Source organism: Diplodia seriata (assembly GCF_021436955.1).
Source record: "Diplodia seriata strain FDS-637 chromosome Unknown scaffold_3, whole genome shotgun sequence".
Lineage (NCBI taxonomy): Eukaryota > Fungi > Ascomycota > Dothideomycetes > Botryosphaeriales > Botryosphaeriaceae > Diplodia > Diplodia seriata.
The window spans coordinates 3663775-3682153 of NW_027117310.1; the positions used below are offsets into that span (position 1 = coordinate 3663775).

General features: G+C 54.8%; 3 protein-coding genes across 3 annotated transcripts; 1 reads left to right on the forward strand and 2 right to left on the reverse strand.

Moving 5' to 3' along the window:
- Positions 1-7014: 7014 nt before the first annotated feature.
- On the reverse strand, positions 7015-8435 carry SLS55_003794 (uncharacterized protein; the record flags this gene model as incomplete). Its single annotated transcript, XM_066775258.1, has 2 exons — positions 7015-8264; positions 8333-8435. The coding sequence occupies 2 exons, from the start codon at positions 8433-8435 to the stop codon at positions 7015-7017; spliced, it is 1353 nt and encodes a 450-aa protein (XP_066635377.1).
- A 1791-nt stretch (positions 8436-10226) lies between these two features.
- Positions 10227-11567, reverse strand: SLS55_003795 (uncharacterized protein; the record flags this gene model as incomplete). The annotated part of the gene is made up of 2 exons (XM_066775259.1): positions 10227-11453; positions 11559-11567. 2 exons carry the CDS (start codon positions 11565-11567, stop codon positions 10227-10229), a joined length of 1236 nt encoding a protein of 411 aa, XP_066635378.1.
- Positions 11568-14779: 3212 nt separating this feature from the next.
- SLS55_003796 (uncharacterized protein) lies at positions 14780-16330 on the forward strand (the record flags this gene model as incomplete). Its single annotated transcript, XM_066775260.1, has 2 exons — positions 14780-14840; positions 14877-16330. 2 exons carry the CDS (start codon positions 14780-14782, stop codon positions 16328-16330), a joined length of 1515 nt encoding a protein of 504 aa, XP_066635379.1.
- Positions 16331-18379: the final 2049 nt, after the last annotated feature.

Sequence of the window (18379 nt, forward strand, 5' to 3'; positions counted from 1 at the left end):
TTGTCCCAGCACTCCTCGGCGAAGGCGGCGTCGAGGCCCAGGTACACGAGCGTCTCTCGTGAGTGGAGAAGGGCCGGGAAGGGGAAGTTTTCGATGCCTTGGTTGAACAAGATCTCCACATATGGGTCGTCATGGGGTAGTACCTCCCGCCCGGCCTGCATCCAACGGCTGCTAGGGTTTTCGACCGGGAAGTCGGTCACAACACCTCGCAGGCGGAGGTTTGCATAGTCCCTGTGGTCGAAGATGGTGGGCGTGGGGACCAGTTCTTCTGTATCGTGGATAGGCATGGCGTGAATTGTTCGAAATAAAGGTGCGACAAGATGTGGGTATCATTGCAATCAATTTAAACTCTACGTTGTGTAGCACTTTCGACTAATCACTGATCAGAGCAGGTAGCGAGTAGCCATATGCACAATCAGGCGCAGTACCGCTATTCGGGATTGCAGACCGAGCTAAATATAATGATAATGTATTTTTATTGGGTGGTTGAATCTGATTTCGTAACGTAGATATGGGTTTTGGAAGCAAAAATCCTGTCTACATTTTAGACTCTACTACCGGCATAAGAGGGTCTTGAATGGTGAGAACCCTGCCTCACTGCTAGATCCGAACGCCCACATAGGATAGTTTTGGATATAGATGAGATCGAATTAAACTACTTGAGTAGTACGGTGTAGCGAACTGGTGAAGCCCAAGCGGACCAATCCGCACCACCCGCCTTCCCGAACCAAACACTGGACACACGAAATTTCTCTCAGTCGAGGCAGCAGCGCCGCCACCCACACTAAAAGACCCTGACCCAGGCGCCAGCTAGCTCAGAGTGACTCATTCAGACTCTTCCACGCCGCCCCCAACCTCTTCAGTTGAATACTTAAACCTATCACACCCCCCCAACTCAGAGTTCCCTCCGAAACTTCTCCTACTCCCTCCCAACCGATCGGACAAGACCCTGAGGCCCCCCGTCCAATCACAAACGTAGCCCATCCACGTTCCCACCAGAAAGAGGCCACGCAGTCAAAAGAGAGAGCGAGAAAGAAAAAAAGCGCGCACGCGGCACACCTCAAAGGGTCCACGAAAAAAAGAAAAAAGTCCACGCACCAACAGTTCCAACCGCGCTGCCGAGTCCCGACAACCGGGACCACCCATACCAAGGCAACGACAACGAAGCGAGTCATACACACAACCCAAAACCATGGTCAAGCCCATCTTCTTCTTCAAGGCGGACGACGCCGAGTTCGGGTGGCTGTGCCAGTGGTACGCGGCGCCGTTCGCGCACGAAGGCACCACGTTCAACTGCGCCGAGCAGTGGATGATGTGGCGCAAGGCGCGCACCGCCGGCGACGACGGCGCCGCGGCCAAGATCTTGGCGACCAGGGAACCGCGGAAGCAGAAGAGCTTGGGCCGCAAGGTGGAGGGGTTCGATGAGGGCGTGTGGGATGGGGGTGAGTGATTTGTTTTTTTTTTTCCCTTCCCCTCCCTCGTGCTCTCACACATCCTGAGACAGATGCGGGTCGCTGACGTCGGTGGTCGTGCGCGTGTAGTCAAAAGTCAAGTCGTGGAAGAAGGGAATTATTTGAAGTTCACCCAGAATGGGGCGTTGCGGAAGATGCTGCTGGACACTGGCGAGAGGGAGTTGGCCGAGGCGTCGAAATTCGATCGTGTGTGGGGGATCGGCTTTGCGGCGGGTGATGCTGCGCGCACGCCGAGGGAGGAGTGGGGGGAGAATTTGCTGGGGAAGGCGTTGGTGAGGGTGCGGGAGCGGATCCGGAGGGAAATGGAGGAAGCAGCTGGGGATGGTGTTACCGCGAGTGCGTAAGAGATGAGTACGACTGATATGTGCCTATGAGATATGATTCCCTTTCTGCATTCAACTTTCTCTTCCCCCAAGTTTCCCGGAAGGTACCTGTAGCATGTGAAATTCTCTCTAGCTACCTGATTTTTGTTAAAATTTCCATGGGGGTGTAAATTCGCAACCGATCATCCTACGAAACAGACACTGTTGAAGCTACGAACAATCCCAATAAGACATTGAAAGCTAAGGCCGGTAACCCATTCCAACCCGACCCCAGCTTCCACAAATCAGCAACATCCCGCGGAAGAACCGCCCGCTCCTCCGTAATCCACAACTGCTCCGGCAACCACGCCCGCTCCTCCACCTCCTCCACCACCGCATCCTTCTCGGGCACCCTTCTCGGGCACCGCCCCCACCCCCTTCCCCGACAACAACACATGCACCATGCCCTCTCCGAAATACCTCACCGCCACCCACTCACGAGCTAAGCCTCTATCGCGCCGTGGTCCACGAGAAGTTGAACTATCTTCGCCGGGACTACTATCTTGGTCCAAACTTTGACCCGATACAAAATGGTATGGCCGGCAACTTTGACGTTTGGATCTGCACCGTAATCTAGAAAAAGTCGGACGAAGCTTTCATTTCCAGATGCGACAGCGAAGGTTAGAATTGGCATTGAACCAAATCTTTCGTTTGGGTCCGTTAGATGATCTAGAAAGAGCTGCATGATCCTCGTGTTGTTCCTGAAAAGAGCTTCTCCGAGCAGGGACTTGCCCTCACCAGATTTCAGGTTTTCGTAGAAACCCAATTTCAGAAGGAATTCCACAAACTCCTCGTTTTGATCCGTGATGGCTTTCGTGAGGATCGAATGCCTGAATTCCACAATATAATTTGGATTCGCACCGTGCTCGAGAAGAAGTTGGACCATCTTTCTGTTCTGAAACTTCACGGCACGAGACAGTGCAGACTCGCCAGAAAGTCTCTCATCAGGATTCGCACCGTGCTCGAGAAGAAGCTCCACAGTGTTATAGTGTTGATTGCAAACAGCGCCTCTTAATATCTTCGGGTTACTGGCCAAGGTCTCTTTGGGATCTGTCATGTGCGCAAGGAGGAGCTGGACGATCTTCTCGTGTCCATTGACTGCTGCCATGAGAAGTGGATTCCAGGAATGCGAGCCAAGTATATGTTTCTCATTGCATTCGGCTCCATTTTGGATGAGGCGTTCGACAGTATTATTGAGTCCGGCTGCCGAAGCGTGGTAGAGCGGACTTGCTACAACTTTCGTAGAGGATATTGTTTCCGCTGTGCCCACCAACGTATTCCATTTTCGATACGCTTGTTGCTCTCCCAGGAAGAAAGTCAAAATGCGCTCTTGAACGGCGGTTTCCACCTCAGATGAAATGATGTGATCTATCCAGCCAGATGCATAGTCGACTAGTGGAAAAGCCATGAAGTTTTCGATTCTGTCCTTTCCAATTTGTGAGACATATTCCAGATAGACTCTAACAATCGATGATCTTGCTGGAATTTCAGCGATGCTGTGCCGAATAATATGGTCCACCCGGTCTGAAAGAAGGTATTCCTTGACAGAGAAATGAGCAAGTCGAACTACCTCCTTCTTTTTGTAAAAAGACACTTCTTGAATGGTTGTTGATACCAAGCTTGAGCAGATCCGAAGCAGGAGCCTTGGCTCTGGCATTCTGTTTTCAGGATCAAAGTGAGGTTTTTCCGAGAGATTGACTGCCAGAGCATCGACTCCAGCTTCAATTGTGAGTGGCTCGTCTGTGTATACGAGAAGCTGCAAAAGCCTGACAGCTTTCTCGGTCCAATTCTTAGGTATGTTGCGAATAGTGCGAGCGTAGGTCTCTTCCAGTGTTGTGGGTAGAGATGCCAGCGTCCGTCTGATGTCATAGGGATCCAGACAATGTTCCAGCGCAATGAGTTGGCATTCAACCCATCGAAACCTACTTATCGTATAAGACATGGTGAATTGGTATGTCTCGGTGGTTGACTTACATTCCATTGGCCTTTTCGGTCAGCGTTGTCTCAATTTCCTTCTGTAGCTTTGGATATGACTGCCACATCTTGAGGCCGTCGCCCCTTCGAACTTGATGCTGAACAAAAGTTTGTATGTCCTTGTTGATGGAGTCTTCCGTGGCCTCAACCACGTATTCTGGTGTTATCCAGCGCGAGACAAATGATTCAATGTCTTGTTCCCTCCGGCTCACACCAATGACATGCAGATTTGGAATTTTGGACTTTGCCAAGTCTCGCATCCAAAACAAAAGCTCATTTCTCTTCTGGCATTCATCCAGTCCATCAAGAATGATAGAGACGTTAGCCAGGCTAACTATCATATTCTGGAAGGTCTCACACAGTGAGTCCGTTGATGGTTGATGTGTTCCACGATGACAGGACGAGAAGACTTTCATCAGCAGCTGTTGAGTCTCCTTGGAAGCTGGATAGAGTTGGCATATGAGGGAGCGGATCATGCCATCAAGAGACTGCTTTGCAATTTCTTTGTAGTCGAAGAAGTAGTAAAGGACAGTCCTCCGTACCTCGGCGTCCTCGTGAAGAGCATCAACGATAGCAGAGCTGAGGACCGTTTTGCCACACCCGACAAGGCCATGAATCCAGATGAACGAACCTGGTGTCCTCTTCCATTGTTCGAAGATCTTGCTTTGCAGAAACCACTGACAAGTGTCTTTGTGGCGCTTCTTTTTCGCTTCGTTGTAGTTGATGGATGGATCAGGCGGTGATAACCAGTCGTCAAGATTTTGATCGTGAAGGGTTGAGTTTATGTCTTCCGTGATTGCTTCGACTTTGGTCAAACGCTCACTGACTTTACTCTTGTCAGTTTTACCACACTTCAACAAAACCAAAGCTTTAAATGGTGACATGTACGCCGTAAAACATGAATCAAGCAGTATCGTTGGTACATATACAGATTCCGTATGAAACCCTCCCATTATAACGGCTCCGCTCAAGGATCCGCCTGGGAAACAGTCTGCAAATTTATACACAGGATTTCCAATATGCTTGATTTCGAATGAAGACAAAATGAAGGTCGTTTTACTAACCATCCTGTGCGATGTCTCTGACAGCTTCGATTGCTTTTTCAGTCTTCTCCAACGCGCTCTGCGGAACAAAATCAAGGAGTTCCTTCGCAAATGCAGCTGCTGTAGCCGCAGCATATGGATGCCACTGGTCGTTTTTATGGGAGTCCGCGTAGTCGCAAATTCCCCGGATGACGAGACAGGGAAAGTTGTTCATCAGGCCTGCAGCCTCCATTTCGTAGCAAATACAGTCCTCAGAAAGGTGCTCGATGAGATTCCTCCGGCTGACAGCATCCTTCACAACTGTGTTGCCGGATGCAATGATTCCGTAGTGGATCTTCGGGTGGTTTGCGGTTCGTTTGTTTCGAGCTGGTAAAAGCTGACCCTCATCGCACACTTGGCAGTCATCTCCACCTAGGTGTGGATAGTCATCCTTGAACAGTCGATCCACGTCAGATCCTGGGAATATGAACCCAGCTCTGTCGTCGGTTGGCTCGGCCAGTTTTGGGTATTTCGAGATCATGTCGTCCAGAAACTTCGATATTTTGGATGGTTGGAGCTCGTGCTCAGTCTTAAGAGCGCCCATTGCCTTGAGGAGTACGCCAGGAGCTTTTCCAAGGAAATCCTTGCGTTCGCGCTTCTGTCCTGGCTTGACTTTTACAAAATCATACTGGACGACACCTCCGCTTGAATCCTTCCGCTGGCTGACTGCAACGTCTCCAAGGCGGATGTCACGGCGGACACTTGGTATGCCGCCGCCAATACCAACCAGAAGACCAACTCTGATGTGTGGTAGTGAAAGAAGCATGCGTTCTGCCACTAACGCAGCAGAATTCGTCCCGCTGTCACCATCCTCAAACGACGCGATCACCACGTTGTGTTTTCCCATCCGACCCCAGGTATAGGAGTTGTCATCAGCGCGATGCTGTTCGAATTCGGGCGGCTCCTCATGCCGTTCGTCAAGGAGCGCAGTCGCTGCTGTGCGCTCAACAATAAGGACAGATATCCATCCAACCGTATAAAGATCCGGCCTTTTTAGATTGCTTGACATTGTGGGCGTCCATAGAAGGTGTTACCACGTGTCTCGGACAAGACTGTAACAAGACGTGCAATTTTTGTAGCCGCAAAGGCAGAACAATCGGCGTTGGAATGTCGTGGGCGATATGCCGTACAAAAGTCGGGCAGCAACGGGTATTTGTAACATAGCCCAACATGGGGGCCAACATCATCGGAAATCTGCGGCTAGAGAAACTTACATACGTTATAATGGAGCCAGTACTCGGAACACATGCCGAATTCGAAGAATTGGCCAAAAGGGTTTGTTTAGCGATGTGGAGGGGCCACTTCCTGAGTTACCCCTGTCAATTTTGACGAGCGCTTCTGTGGATCTACACAATGTCGCACAGAAACGGCATAGAGGATATTGCATACACGCCTCCCGGCTTGACTTAATTGCCAATCACCTAGCTTACCAAAAGGCTGAGGTTTCAAAGTAAGGTAATAACAGCAAAACCAAGTGGGCGGATGTTTGGCTCAGCTAACGAGCTCTGAACACGTAGCCGCGGAGGAAGGTGGATCTGTGCATATGCGGCTGAATCACAAACCTCGCCTATCTCCGCAGTTTTCCACCATGCCGAAGTCATCGGTGCCTTGACGTCTAGTCTACATTGTATATGCTGCAGAGCGGACCAACTCTGCCTCTGCTGCCTTCGCCGCCTCTGCTTCCCTATCACAGACATAACGTGGGAAGGCTGTACGCGCCAATGAACTCGGTACTCAAGCTCAAGTACTCTTTTGCTCTCACTGACGCCTTCATGGCGGAATCCGGTGTAGTGGATAATGTTTGATCGTTACACTTTCCCTTTACGCTCACCAAGCTGTGCGAGCCGCCCCTAGCGGGATGAAAGCATCTGCTATGGGGGCTGTTGCGAATGTGATGGTTTCATTGACTCATTTAGTCTTTGGGACGTCGAATTGTAGGGTGGATGGTTGTTGCACGACGCTATCATGATATTTCTGCTTAGTTTGTACCGGCGCCTGCGTGGTTTAAGAAAGCAAACAGGATAAGGAGTGCCGCAACAGTTCCCAGTATCAATGGAAGCAGACAACCTTTATACCGACATCGCTAAGAGCCTCCAACAGTACTCCACCATCGAACATACACACCTACTCCGCCCGCTTCCAAACCTCCTGGATGAACAGCCTGACAAGCCCCGATATCTCCGGCCCCCCCGACGGCAAGAGCTGCGTCGCAAAAAACGCCGCAACGCCCTTCCCCCCATCCTCACCCCTATTCAAAAACCACAACGTATTGCCATTCCCCGCCCACGTCAGCGTCCCGCTTCGCATCCCCGTCTCCGGATCGCCATCCACATACAGCAACCCGCCAAGCCCATAATCCAACCTCACCCCCTCCGGCACCTTCCCGCCCCAAATAACCCCCATAACCTCCATAGCAGCCTTGAGATCCCGCCGGGCGCCCTCGCTCGCCATGCCCAGCTGCGGCGCGAACAGCAGGTCCGCCGTCTCCCGTTTCAGCAACCTCGGTTCCTCCCGCATCAGGTCCCGCAGCACCGCGACGTAGTCGCCCGCCGACGAGTACATGCCGTCGCCCCCTAAGCAATCTCGCGGCCGGCGCGGCGGCCATGTCGTCGGGCCCTCCGCGCGCGCCTGCAGACCGCGAGACGGCGGAAACGCGTTCTCCGCCGTCGCGACTAGCCGCGCCTCGACGTCCGGCCGCGCCGCGAGCAGGAACGTCGAGTCGCGCAGCGCCAGCGGCGCCCATATGTTCTCGCTCATGTACGCCTCCAGCGTGACGGTGGCCGCCGGCTCCTCCCCACCACCAGCACCAGCACCGGCAGCGGGAGCCCCGTTCAACCTCTCCACCAGCTTCCCCGCCCAGTCGAGACCAGTGCCGTACGTCCACCCCTCGCCGGGCTCGTGCACGAATGGCACGCTGCAGTCGCTTACGACGTCGCCCGCTGCGTCCGGCGCACCAGGACCCGCGCCGCCGCCGGTAGCCGCTCGCCACGCGTTGATGACGGGGTGCAGGGCGGCGTAGGCGAGGCCCGAGGTGTGGGTGAGGAGGTGGCGGAGGGTGAGGGGGGTGGAGCGCGGGGTGAAGGTGAAGGTGAAGGCGGACTCGGCGGGCGTTTCCGGGTTCGAAGTGGTGGCGGCGGTGGCAGTGGTGGTGGTGGATGCAGTGGTGATGATTGGCAGCGCGCAGAGCTCGGGCAGCCAGGCGTCGAGGGCGTCGTCGAGGCCGATGAGGCCGCGCTCGACGCATTGGAGGGCGCAGATGGAGGTGAGGAGTTTGGTGCAGGAGGCGAGGTGGAAGGTGTTGGAGGGGGTGATGGCGGGGGAGGAAGGTGAGGAGGGGTGCGTGGTGCCCGAGGCGTGGGCGAGGAGGGTGGTGCCTGTGTGGGAGGGTGGGGGGTTAGTTGGTGGTGGGGGTGGTGGGGGTGGTGGTGGAAGGAGGAGGTACCGTCGCTGTTGATGGCTTTGCAGACGATGCCGTGGGTGGTGCGGTTGTCTGTGTGGCCGTCCCATGCGGTGGCTTTGTCGATTGTCTCTTCGAAGGTCGGCATTTTCGTTTCTTGGCTTGTCGTGATGGTTCTGGAGATTGATAGGAGTGAGGATGTTGATGAAAGTGTTGGAGGACGGCAAGCTTTAAATATGCTACGATATGATAACACGTTGTACTGATTGATGGACACCGGATGCCATCAATGCTTCATCCTGTGTACGTGTCTTCAAGAGACGCAGCGGGAAGCTGTGTATGGCGTCCATCGAATACGCGTATTCAATCTCGGGATCGCAAGAGCACCTTGGAGAGTTCAGGCAACAGCAGCCGCATCCCCGTGAAACTACCAAGGTGGGGCGTGTCTGCAGGCACCAAGATATCATGCGAAGTGATTGGTCAATGGTCGCTTAGCGTTTGCTAGGATGTTGCATCCTCCAAGTCAACTGGGCGAATTGTGCCCACGACTCCGAGTCTAAGCGACAGACCTTCTACGATACCAGGCTCCAATTTCCCCATTTCGCAAGTGTCAATTGGTAGTTTCTTTAGCCCGATTGTTCATTAGCATCTTACCAAGCCCAAATCAATGAGTTCTCAGGCGGCTTACTGTACATATATATCTGCTTGATTTTCTTCAAGCTTACGTTGCTTCGTGTAACACCAGGATACACCTCTCAATGTGGGGAATACTCTCCTAGTAGCGTTGAATGCATGACTGATGATGGGTGAAGCGGCAGTCTCATCACTAAAGTGAGGTAAGCCCGGCGATATTTCCCGTACGTACCACAGATTGCGGATGATGAAGGCCATGTACGAGACAGATATGTTGCAAGTGCGCAAGTATTACTTCGTTTGTACGTAGCATGAGGTACATGCAGCAGACCACCCCCCACACAGACGCCTCCGTGATCAGCCAACTCACGCCACCGTCCCCCAAGTGTAGGTATATCCCAAGTTATTTTCTACCATCGACGCCAAGAACACTAAACAATCAAGAAAAATCAAAAAAGAAGCAAAGGCTAGTGATGCAAACGTACAGATCAATACAGCAGGAGAGAAGGAAAAGGGGGTAAAACTGGATCTATATCATCCAATAGTAGAGTTGCCTCCAAAAGACACGAGTAGGCGAATACTAGGCGAGGAACAGACCAAAAGTAAAAGACAAAGGGAAAGATACCGAAGTGCTGCCCAAGGTCCCCAGGACCATCATCGTCGACAGGCGTGTTCTCATACGTATCGCATCTTCTTCGCGACCAACAGGCAAGACACAACGAACGCGCACATGACCCCAAGGATGCCAAAGAACCAGCCCAGGTTGTTGCTGTTGACACCTGGAACGGGCACGTTCATGCCGAAGAGACCGCAGATCAAGTTGAGTGGAACGAGTATGGTACCAATGACGGTGATCTTGCCAAGCATCTCGTTGATACCGTTGCCCTGACTCAGATTGTCGACCGAAATCTGCGCTAGATAGTTGGAATGGCTGCGCGAGAGCATCTTCTCGAAATGGGACAGGTTGCTCATCATGGTGACGACGTGGTCCTGGATATCGCTGAGGTAGAGTCCGACGTCACCACGAGGCGCAACGCTGTATTGCTCGTTGCAGCGCTTGGCGAAGCCCTTGATGACATCGGCTTTGCCGCCCAGAAGTCGCATCATCGACATGACCTTCTTGCGGCATTCGCCAATGGCGCGCAGGATTGCGCGCGAGTCCTCGGCGCGTGCAGTGAAAACTTGATCCTCGATGGCGTCGGTCTCGTGTTCAATGTCGCGGATCACGGGACCGAAACTGTCAACAATCTCGTCGCTGTTGGGATTATGTTAGCAAACTGAGCCCCGAGTTGCTACAGCAGGGTCCTTACATCATTGCATAGCAGATCCAGTCAGAGCTGAGGGCAATGTAGTCCTTGAGCCGACCAATTCTCTTCCGGACGTTGGCAGCGTGCGGGTTCGGCACAAAGGTAAAGGTCAACAGGCCCTCACGGAAGACAATGGCGTAAACGTTGACAGGCTCCATGAAGTCCTCGCTTTCCTTGTCCATCTGGTAGAATGAACGGAAACAGACAAAGTAGTAAGCCCGGAAGAGCTCCACTTTCTCGCGTGCTTCTTGGGTGAGGATATCCTCGCGAGTGAGAGGGTGTACTCCGAAAGCCTTGCAGATTGCAAAGACTTCTTCCTCGGTTGGGTTAAGCATGTCAAGCCACCATGTTCCAGCGTCCGGAGGGAGCTCGAAGAGATCGCGAAACCTCTCTCCAGGCATAAGAAGTCCTCCCAGGTCCGCCGCGTGGATGGTATCGTCCAGCTCGGAGGAGAAGAAAGCCCATCTGTTGACGTGTTGCTCGTGCAGGGCCGTCACATGGCCTGGGTTCTCAATGTGCACGTCGACCTTCTCGTCCTCCACGTCGGTGCCACTGTCTACAATCTGCGGAAAGTTTTCGAAGCCATCTCCAGCACTTTTGGCGATCTCTTGGGCAGATTGTTTGCGGCGAAGATCGTGGAAGACCTTCTGCTTCGAGCGCTGCGAATTCATGCTGGCCTTGCTTTGCTTCCGTGACAGCGGGATAACGGGCGTTTTGGTCTGGTTCGTGGCAACGAACTCCTCGAGCTCCTCGAAATCAATCCGGTACGTGTTGCTGCTCTCCTCCACTGGGAAGCACACATCTTCCTCGACAGAACTGCGTCGCGACATGGTCTCATCCTTGACAGTGCCATGGCGGCTTTCCTCGCTGAACGTTGGGCGGCGCAGGTTGGTGGCCTGCGAGATGGTGCGCTGCAGACGCAGATCCACGTCCGACGGTGGGCGCTGACTGTTGATGGTGCCTGCGCGGTCTCGGCGCCGTGGGTCGGCGAATGCGTCCACAGAGTTCGGTGGCGACACGGAGTCGGAGGATTTGGTGGAAGCGCGCGATCTCGGACGGCCGTCCGGCTGCGAATCTCGAAGCCGACGGAAAGTGTCCCTCCTTGCCATCGGGCTCACAGAACCGCGGCGTCCAAAGAAGGCATTGCTGTTCTCTCCATTCTCGCTGGGGCTCTTGTCGTCGTCCACGATTGCATTTTCAAAGTCCCTTGCAATCATGCCTTGGCGCTCCAGGGCGTTGTTCACGGAAAGGAGATCCGGCCGTGCGGGCCTAGGGGCGGCAATGCTCGTGACTGTGCCGCGGCGCGAGCGCGCGGGGCTGGCATTGTCTACGCGCGGCATTGATGCTTGCTGGTGGCGGTGGTCGTCAAGTTCAGACACCGGGGTGCTGAACCGCGTGGGGTAGTGCTCCGACCTTGGAGTGTCCGTCATTTTGCTGGCTGGATGGGGAGCTCCTGGTTCTTGAGGTGTCGCGTAAAAAGTATGGCGGGGCAGGTCTGTTCGGGCGTTGCGCGCGACGATCCAGGAGTCCGGCGTCCGGTTTGCGACTTGTGCCTGGCGAGCCGCTTGTGGGCGCTCACCGCGTGTGGGCGGTCAACTTGACTGGTTGGCTTCGCGTAGGGTTCTTCCCTACACTAAGCCGTGGGAATTCCTTTGAGGTAAACAAGTACCTCCGCCGACGCCACCGAGAGCGTACGGGAAAAGAGTGTTTGTGGTCAGCGCAAGTAAGCGGCGTGGATGCGACTGGAGACCAGTTATGGGCTGTGCGTCCTACGTCAGTGACGATCAAAGCCCGGAATCCCAGCAGACCTACGGCTTAGTATCGGCCCCGCAGACCCTAATGCGTGGGCCGAGAAGGGGGTAAATGAAAGAGAAGCCGAGAACCTGAGTGCCCGCCAACTTGGTGGTGTTTATGACGAAAGACGCCGCGGCGCCTGGGTTGCAACGGTCGGGGGTAAAATGACGAGGGGGCGAGAGGCCGTTGGGCGCACGACTAGGCGCAATAGGTCAGGTCAGTGGGAGCGACCGGTCACCACGGCTACGGGGTGTCGTCCGGTGTTTTAGACCGTGCGTGACGTCGACGCCAGCCCACAGGGGACGGAGAGGCTGAGGTATCGATGCGGGGGCAGGCGCTTTAACAGCAGCGGCGCATAGGTTCAACAGAACGCGAGTAGTGGGGGTTTTCAAAGGAGTCCGCGGCGGACAGGAGTGTTGTAGTGGAAGGGAGGAGGGCGGCGGCGGAAACCACAGCTGAAAGATTTCTGCTTGGCTCGTTACGGGCGGCAGCCGGCAGCGCAAGAGCTTGTCTTAGCCTAAGCGGGCTCGCCCTCTCGACCCAGCACCCCATCAAAGGCGACGGCCCGGGAAATCGGCGCCCTTTGAGTGGCCCGCGGACTCCGTGCTGCCGTTGCGCATGTGAGTCATTTATCTTTTGCGTAAAGAACTGCTGCAGACCGCTGTCGACGATACGAATGCCATGACTTGAGGCGGCTCAGCGCCCGCCGTGCCTGGCGAGAGCCCAATCATTTCGTTCCACTTGACCCGTGCGGGGCCTCAAGCGGCATTCGCGTTCCGGCCCGAGCTGCGGCGACGTAGCTTCAGCTTCATCATCGCCCGCTCTCGACCGCTGCTCTGCACCCCGAAAGCGCCTACCATGGCTGACGACCTGCTGGAAAAGGCGCGCGACCTCTTTGAGGGCCAGATTGTGTGTTACGCGACCACATGTCTCCGCAATTCCTGCTGACTTTCTTCCAGGACTTTGATGGCCAGCGTCTTGCGGAGCTCTTGACCACCGCGCTGCTCACTACCGCCGGCGTAAGCCCTCGCCTTTACCGCAATTCTGAGCCTTTCTCTGACTCCACCCAGATTGTCGCCTTTGTCGTCGGCTACTCCACCCAAGACATTGCCCTTGCCCTGCGCATCCTCCTCGGCGGTGCCGTCCTTACCTTTGTCGCCGTAGTTCCGCCTTGGCCCTTTTTCAACAAGAACCCTGTCAACTGGCTGCCTCCGCAATCCACCGGCCTGGGCGGCATAGAGGTTGAGGTGACATGAGATCGTTGCCATAGAAGGGTCGGACGCCGATCACATTATGGGAGGCGTTGGCGCAATAAATGAAGTCTTGTTTGAGTCTCACTCTACAGAACCTCGTACCTCGTATCCGATACCCATCACGCTGTAATAGACCTGTTGCGCTGTTTGCAACCCTGTAACGCCATTGTGTGCACCGCCACTTTCCCGCCGTCGTCACAGCCATAAATAGTTTTCCCCTTGTATGCGCATGGATCAGTGCGCGGAGCACGGCGATCTTTCGAAACTGCCTGAATCTTTGCGTGTTTGATGAACGTCTTCAACGGCCGTACTTCTGGAACTCCCAGTCACGGTTGTCCAGAGGGCAGACTTGACGGGTCTTGAGCCAACGGGAAATGCAGTGGAAGTGGAATGCGTGCTACGCGTATGTCAGCAATGCGCGTTGGTGATTCAATCCGGATAGACTCTTACGTTGCAGATACCCCATGCCACGGTGCACTCTTCGGACGCCGCGGAAGCCTGGTTGGCCTGGCACTCGATGCCTACAATAGCTGTTAATGTTGGCTCGCAAAGTCAAACGAGAGCACTTACAGAGGTCCATGATGTGGTTGCGGCAGATGGCGCAGTTGTCGACGACAATATCCCAGGCCCAGAGAGCAACCGCATTCCACTGCAGAAGTTTAGCATCCATGATTGCTCTTACCGAGCTCCAAATGCGTGTTCCATACCTTCTTGACTTCAAACTTCTTCTTCTCACCAGCACCCTCGCCGCCGGCCTTGGAGGTCTTGGTCTTCGCCGGCGCAGTGGGCGCGTCGGTCATGTCGACGTCGGCCATGGTGGAGTACCGGAAGCGTTGCGGTCGGGAAAACTGGAGCGGGCTGCAGTGCTGGTCTGCAGGAATGGAGGTTGGTGGTGGTGGATGACGCTGCTCGGAGGATGGCGGGGCGAACGCAAACGTCGGCGGATCGGTGTGTGGGCGGGTGGCCAGAGTCCCGCGTCGCAGGTGAGGATGGAGGAGAATGTATCGTGAAAGCAGATGCTTGCGGCAAACAGGCAGCTGTGGACTGAGGTCGCTGTGAGCGGCGGTCGAGCAGTACCACGGCGGGCGGAGCTCGCCCGCCTGCGCTGCCTGCGTCGGCGACGGGCAGCAAGGCTTAGGCTGCGCCTTCCGGCGCTAAACCCGTCTGGGGCCGGCTACTTCGCCTCCTCGCAACAAGAAGCGAAGCGGCCCAAGGCCTGCCCTTCCCGCGACCGCACCACTTCACCAACCCGCCTTCTCTCTGGCCATGAAGCTTCAAGCCAGCCTTTCTACCACCGCATCCTCATTCTTATACATGTCCACCACTTGCGCGCCATCCACCCCACGAACGAAATCGACCTCCCGCCCCCCACCGTACCTCCGAACACACACATAACAAACGTCGGCTCATACTACGTCACCCGCCATCTACCTTCAACTCCACAGTCGCGCGACCGCTTTCCTACGACTTCCATCTACTCTCCATCTCGCCGCGACAAACGCGCCATGTCCGAGGTCATGACAACGCCCTCCAAGGCCTCCAAGGCTCCCCACCGTCACACCAAGAGTGAAACACCCGCCCGGTCAATCTCCAACCCCGCAGACTCATATTCGACCCCTGCGAGATCAAACCAGCGCCGTCAGGGCAGGAATCGCAACAACTACGACAACAACCAGCGCCTTGCGCACCCTAATCCGAGTGCGTCCGACACTGCCCTGGTGCAAGGCTACATGAGCGCCGGCCACAATGAACAGCAGAACGGGAGGAAGTCGAACCGCTTCGACGGCTCTGTCTCTGACAGCCCTGCTGCTGCGATGAACAACAAGAACCGTCGTGGCGGCCGTCGCGACCGGCAGTCCACGCCCGGCCAAGGTGGCTCCCCGCCCAAGCAGAACGGCATGCTAGCCGCCGCGACTCCTGCCAAAGACAGCGCTTATGCCGGCCCCGCATTCCACGCGTCGCCCGCCGCTTCGTCGCTGCCAATGCCCAAATTCTTTTCCAAGTCTGTTCCCGCAAACAACGCCCCTGCGACGATGCAGACGCGTTTGGAACAGGAATCGGACAGCAGCGGCACCAGCGAGAAGAGTGAGTCACCGCCGCTTGCCGGAGCCACCCCTGTCAATCGGATTCTTGCACGCCCGCAAGCCGAGCAGTCTCCGTTGGATCTCTTCTTCAAGGCAGACCGCGAAGAGAAGGCGAGGAAGGCCAGCCTCTTGAGCACTGCTACCCCTCCTGGCAAGAGCCCCGCCCCGGCCAATGCACGCAACCACATGAGACATGCCTCCAACAACAACAAGCATGGCATGTTCAACATGGAAATGGACAGCGGCGCAGCGATCACGCCCAAGGCGTCGTCCCCCTCGCCGGCTCACCGCATGTCTGCGACTAGGACGACGTCCGCACCTTCGGACGTTCCTCGGGCCGCCCAAGAGTCCGAGTCCTACCCTCAGGCCCTGAAGGATTTGTTTTCTGCTTCCAAGAAACCGGCTGCCCAATCGCCTTTGGCAAACGGATTCGCTGGAACTCCTCCCCAGAACGGCCAGGATTTCCACACCCCGTCTCCTTTCTATCGCCCAAGTCCCGGACCCAGACAGGTTTCTGGCGGTCCGCGTACTCCTGCAGGCCAGATCAACTTGGAGGCGAATCCTTATTATTATGGTAATCGCAATCTCTCGCCTCTGTTCCAGGCCGCAAAGGGCGATTCTGCCAAGCGTTCCTCGGCCCTCCGTCAGGAGCTGGACTCTTCTCCTTCGACCCACAACCGCGTGGAGCTTCCGGTGACCCACTCTGCGCCTCTTCCCGCCACACCTTCTCGCCCCGCGGCCGGCAAGCCCGACCCTTCGGCTTTCTCGCGCGATTTCTTGAACACGCACATCCAGCAGGCGGGCATGCAGGATTCTCTTGCCGCGCCATACACGCACCACCCTGGCTTGAGGTCGCCTTTCACCCACACGACGGCTGCTGACACGCCCCGTGACCAATCCCCTGCCGCCGACACGAAGCTTATGGAGAATGATTTGAAGCGCCTTCTCAAGCTTCAGCTTGTAGATACGTAATCGAGCCGGCGTTTTGGTGCTGCGAACATCTTGGATCCGGAGCTTTGCCTTTTATTTCCGGATTCGTCGACTCTATGATTTCTGCATCCAGACTATATAGAGTCATGCAAGTCCCTTTTGGCCCCTTTAACGGACGAACAATTATCGATGTCCGGAATTTCTGCTACCTAAGGATTTCAAGATACCTCTGTAATTGTTTTAGAGCACCATCGACCGCGATCCTCTTGCTTTGGTTTCTTTTCTCGTCTTTTCCTTCAGCACTGTTGTCTTTTCCTTTCCTTTTTCGGAGTTTGATCGGGAGCGTTGGCACTGGGTGGTTACCACGGGCTCTTTTAGCGTCATGCTTTATGGCCTCGGCACGTTCTGTGATCTCGGGCTTAGCATGAAGGGTTGCCGGTTTTCCTGGCTGGTATGGCTGTTTCTCCTGGGTCATGGGTTACGCTTTGGCGCTTCGGGGGCTCTACGGTCCTGCACCTACGGCGTTCCTATTTGCTTATTTCGTAGGCGTTTTCGGGGTCTCCTTTTCGTTGTTCACTCGTACATATTACCTACTGCGTTGGTTGGGGGAAACGCGTCAGCTGTCCTAGGATATTCTTCGCGCGAAGACCTCTGAAGCCTTCATGAGATTGTTTCAATTCTTCACGGAGATTCCGGGCCCCTGGCGTGTCAACCCCACCATCGTACTAATTCCCTCATTTCTTCTGCTGCTTCTTCCTTCAGTTTCCCTCGTCAGCCTCTTTCACATTCACACGGCACACTTGCCGCTTGCATTTCCCCTTTTTTATCTCTGGCACCACCATTGAAGGAAACATTACGCGGAGAGAGAGAAAGAGAGCACGCGCATGGATTAAGGGAGGAATCGACCGACATCACTGGAGTCTCATTTTGGGTTGACGGTCTCTTTTTTTTTCGATGATACCCCCACGGCTTTTCATCGATGGTCAAAAAACGGGGCGTCACGGGGAACTACTTTTTCATCGCTGGTCGGAATTGTCTTTCACACATTCAACTTCGGTTCGGCGACGTGGAGAAAAGGGTTTCCCATCTACTTATTGGTTGGTGGAGGGGAGCAAGGCACTTTCGCATGACAGGTGGCGGGCTTTGCGCTTGTCGTCGTGATCATCGTCATGATTACCATTTCACTGGTCATCATCATTTCCTTTTTTTTTTTTCAAACTCTTGCACACTGCTGAAGAAGGCGTAGGGTGGGAGAGGGGGGATGAAAGCGTTCCTGGATAGAACTTCCATGGGACAAATCACCGGTTATGGAAGGAACGGAAAAGGAGTGGTGGATGATCACAGAGAGAGGAAGGGGAGGAGGCAGACACACACACTCATACCAACATCACCGCCGGAGGCAGGCTGGGAAGGGAGAGGGGAGGAAAACGAGAGGAAATGGGAGTGAACAAAAAAAGAAAAAAAGAAAATCCAAAAAATAATAGGACATAGATATCTTAATCAAGGATGTTGATTGTCCGAAAAGCTTACGCGCGTCTTGCTGCGAATGCGGTTTGGGGAGGTGTGGTGTTGTTGTGCTTGGGCTTAAGGGGTCTGTCTTTGTTGGAACGGTAACTGATTGGTGAGTTGCCTGACTGGTTCATTTCCTTTACGAACTCCCTTCCCCCCCGTTTCGGTCACATCATCGCAATGTTGACATGTGAAGGGAGGCTGTAGGCACATGACTCGCTCTCAGCAGACAATCAGGTGGCGGAAAGCACAAAAGTGCACTCGAGCAGACTTGTCGATTTTGTAGGCCATACATGCATGCATGGCTCCGGATTTCCTCGTCTCTCGCGAAAAGTGGAAAGGCCCAAATAACACCTATGTCAATTCTCGCCGAGGCCGCAGGTGCTCCTTGCTTGCTGTTTAAAAAAGAAAAGAAAAAGGAACAACCGTCCAGAGGAAATAACTGTCTCGACCCTCCTTCCTCTCCTCTCCACTAGCTAGCCATGCACACCACCTTGCCCTCGCCATCCTTACTCTGACTCACTCCCTCACTCCCTCCCAGAACAAACTCCCCATCTCTCTTCTACTCGTCTCTCCCCCACC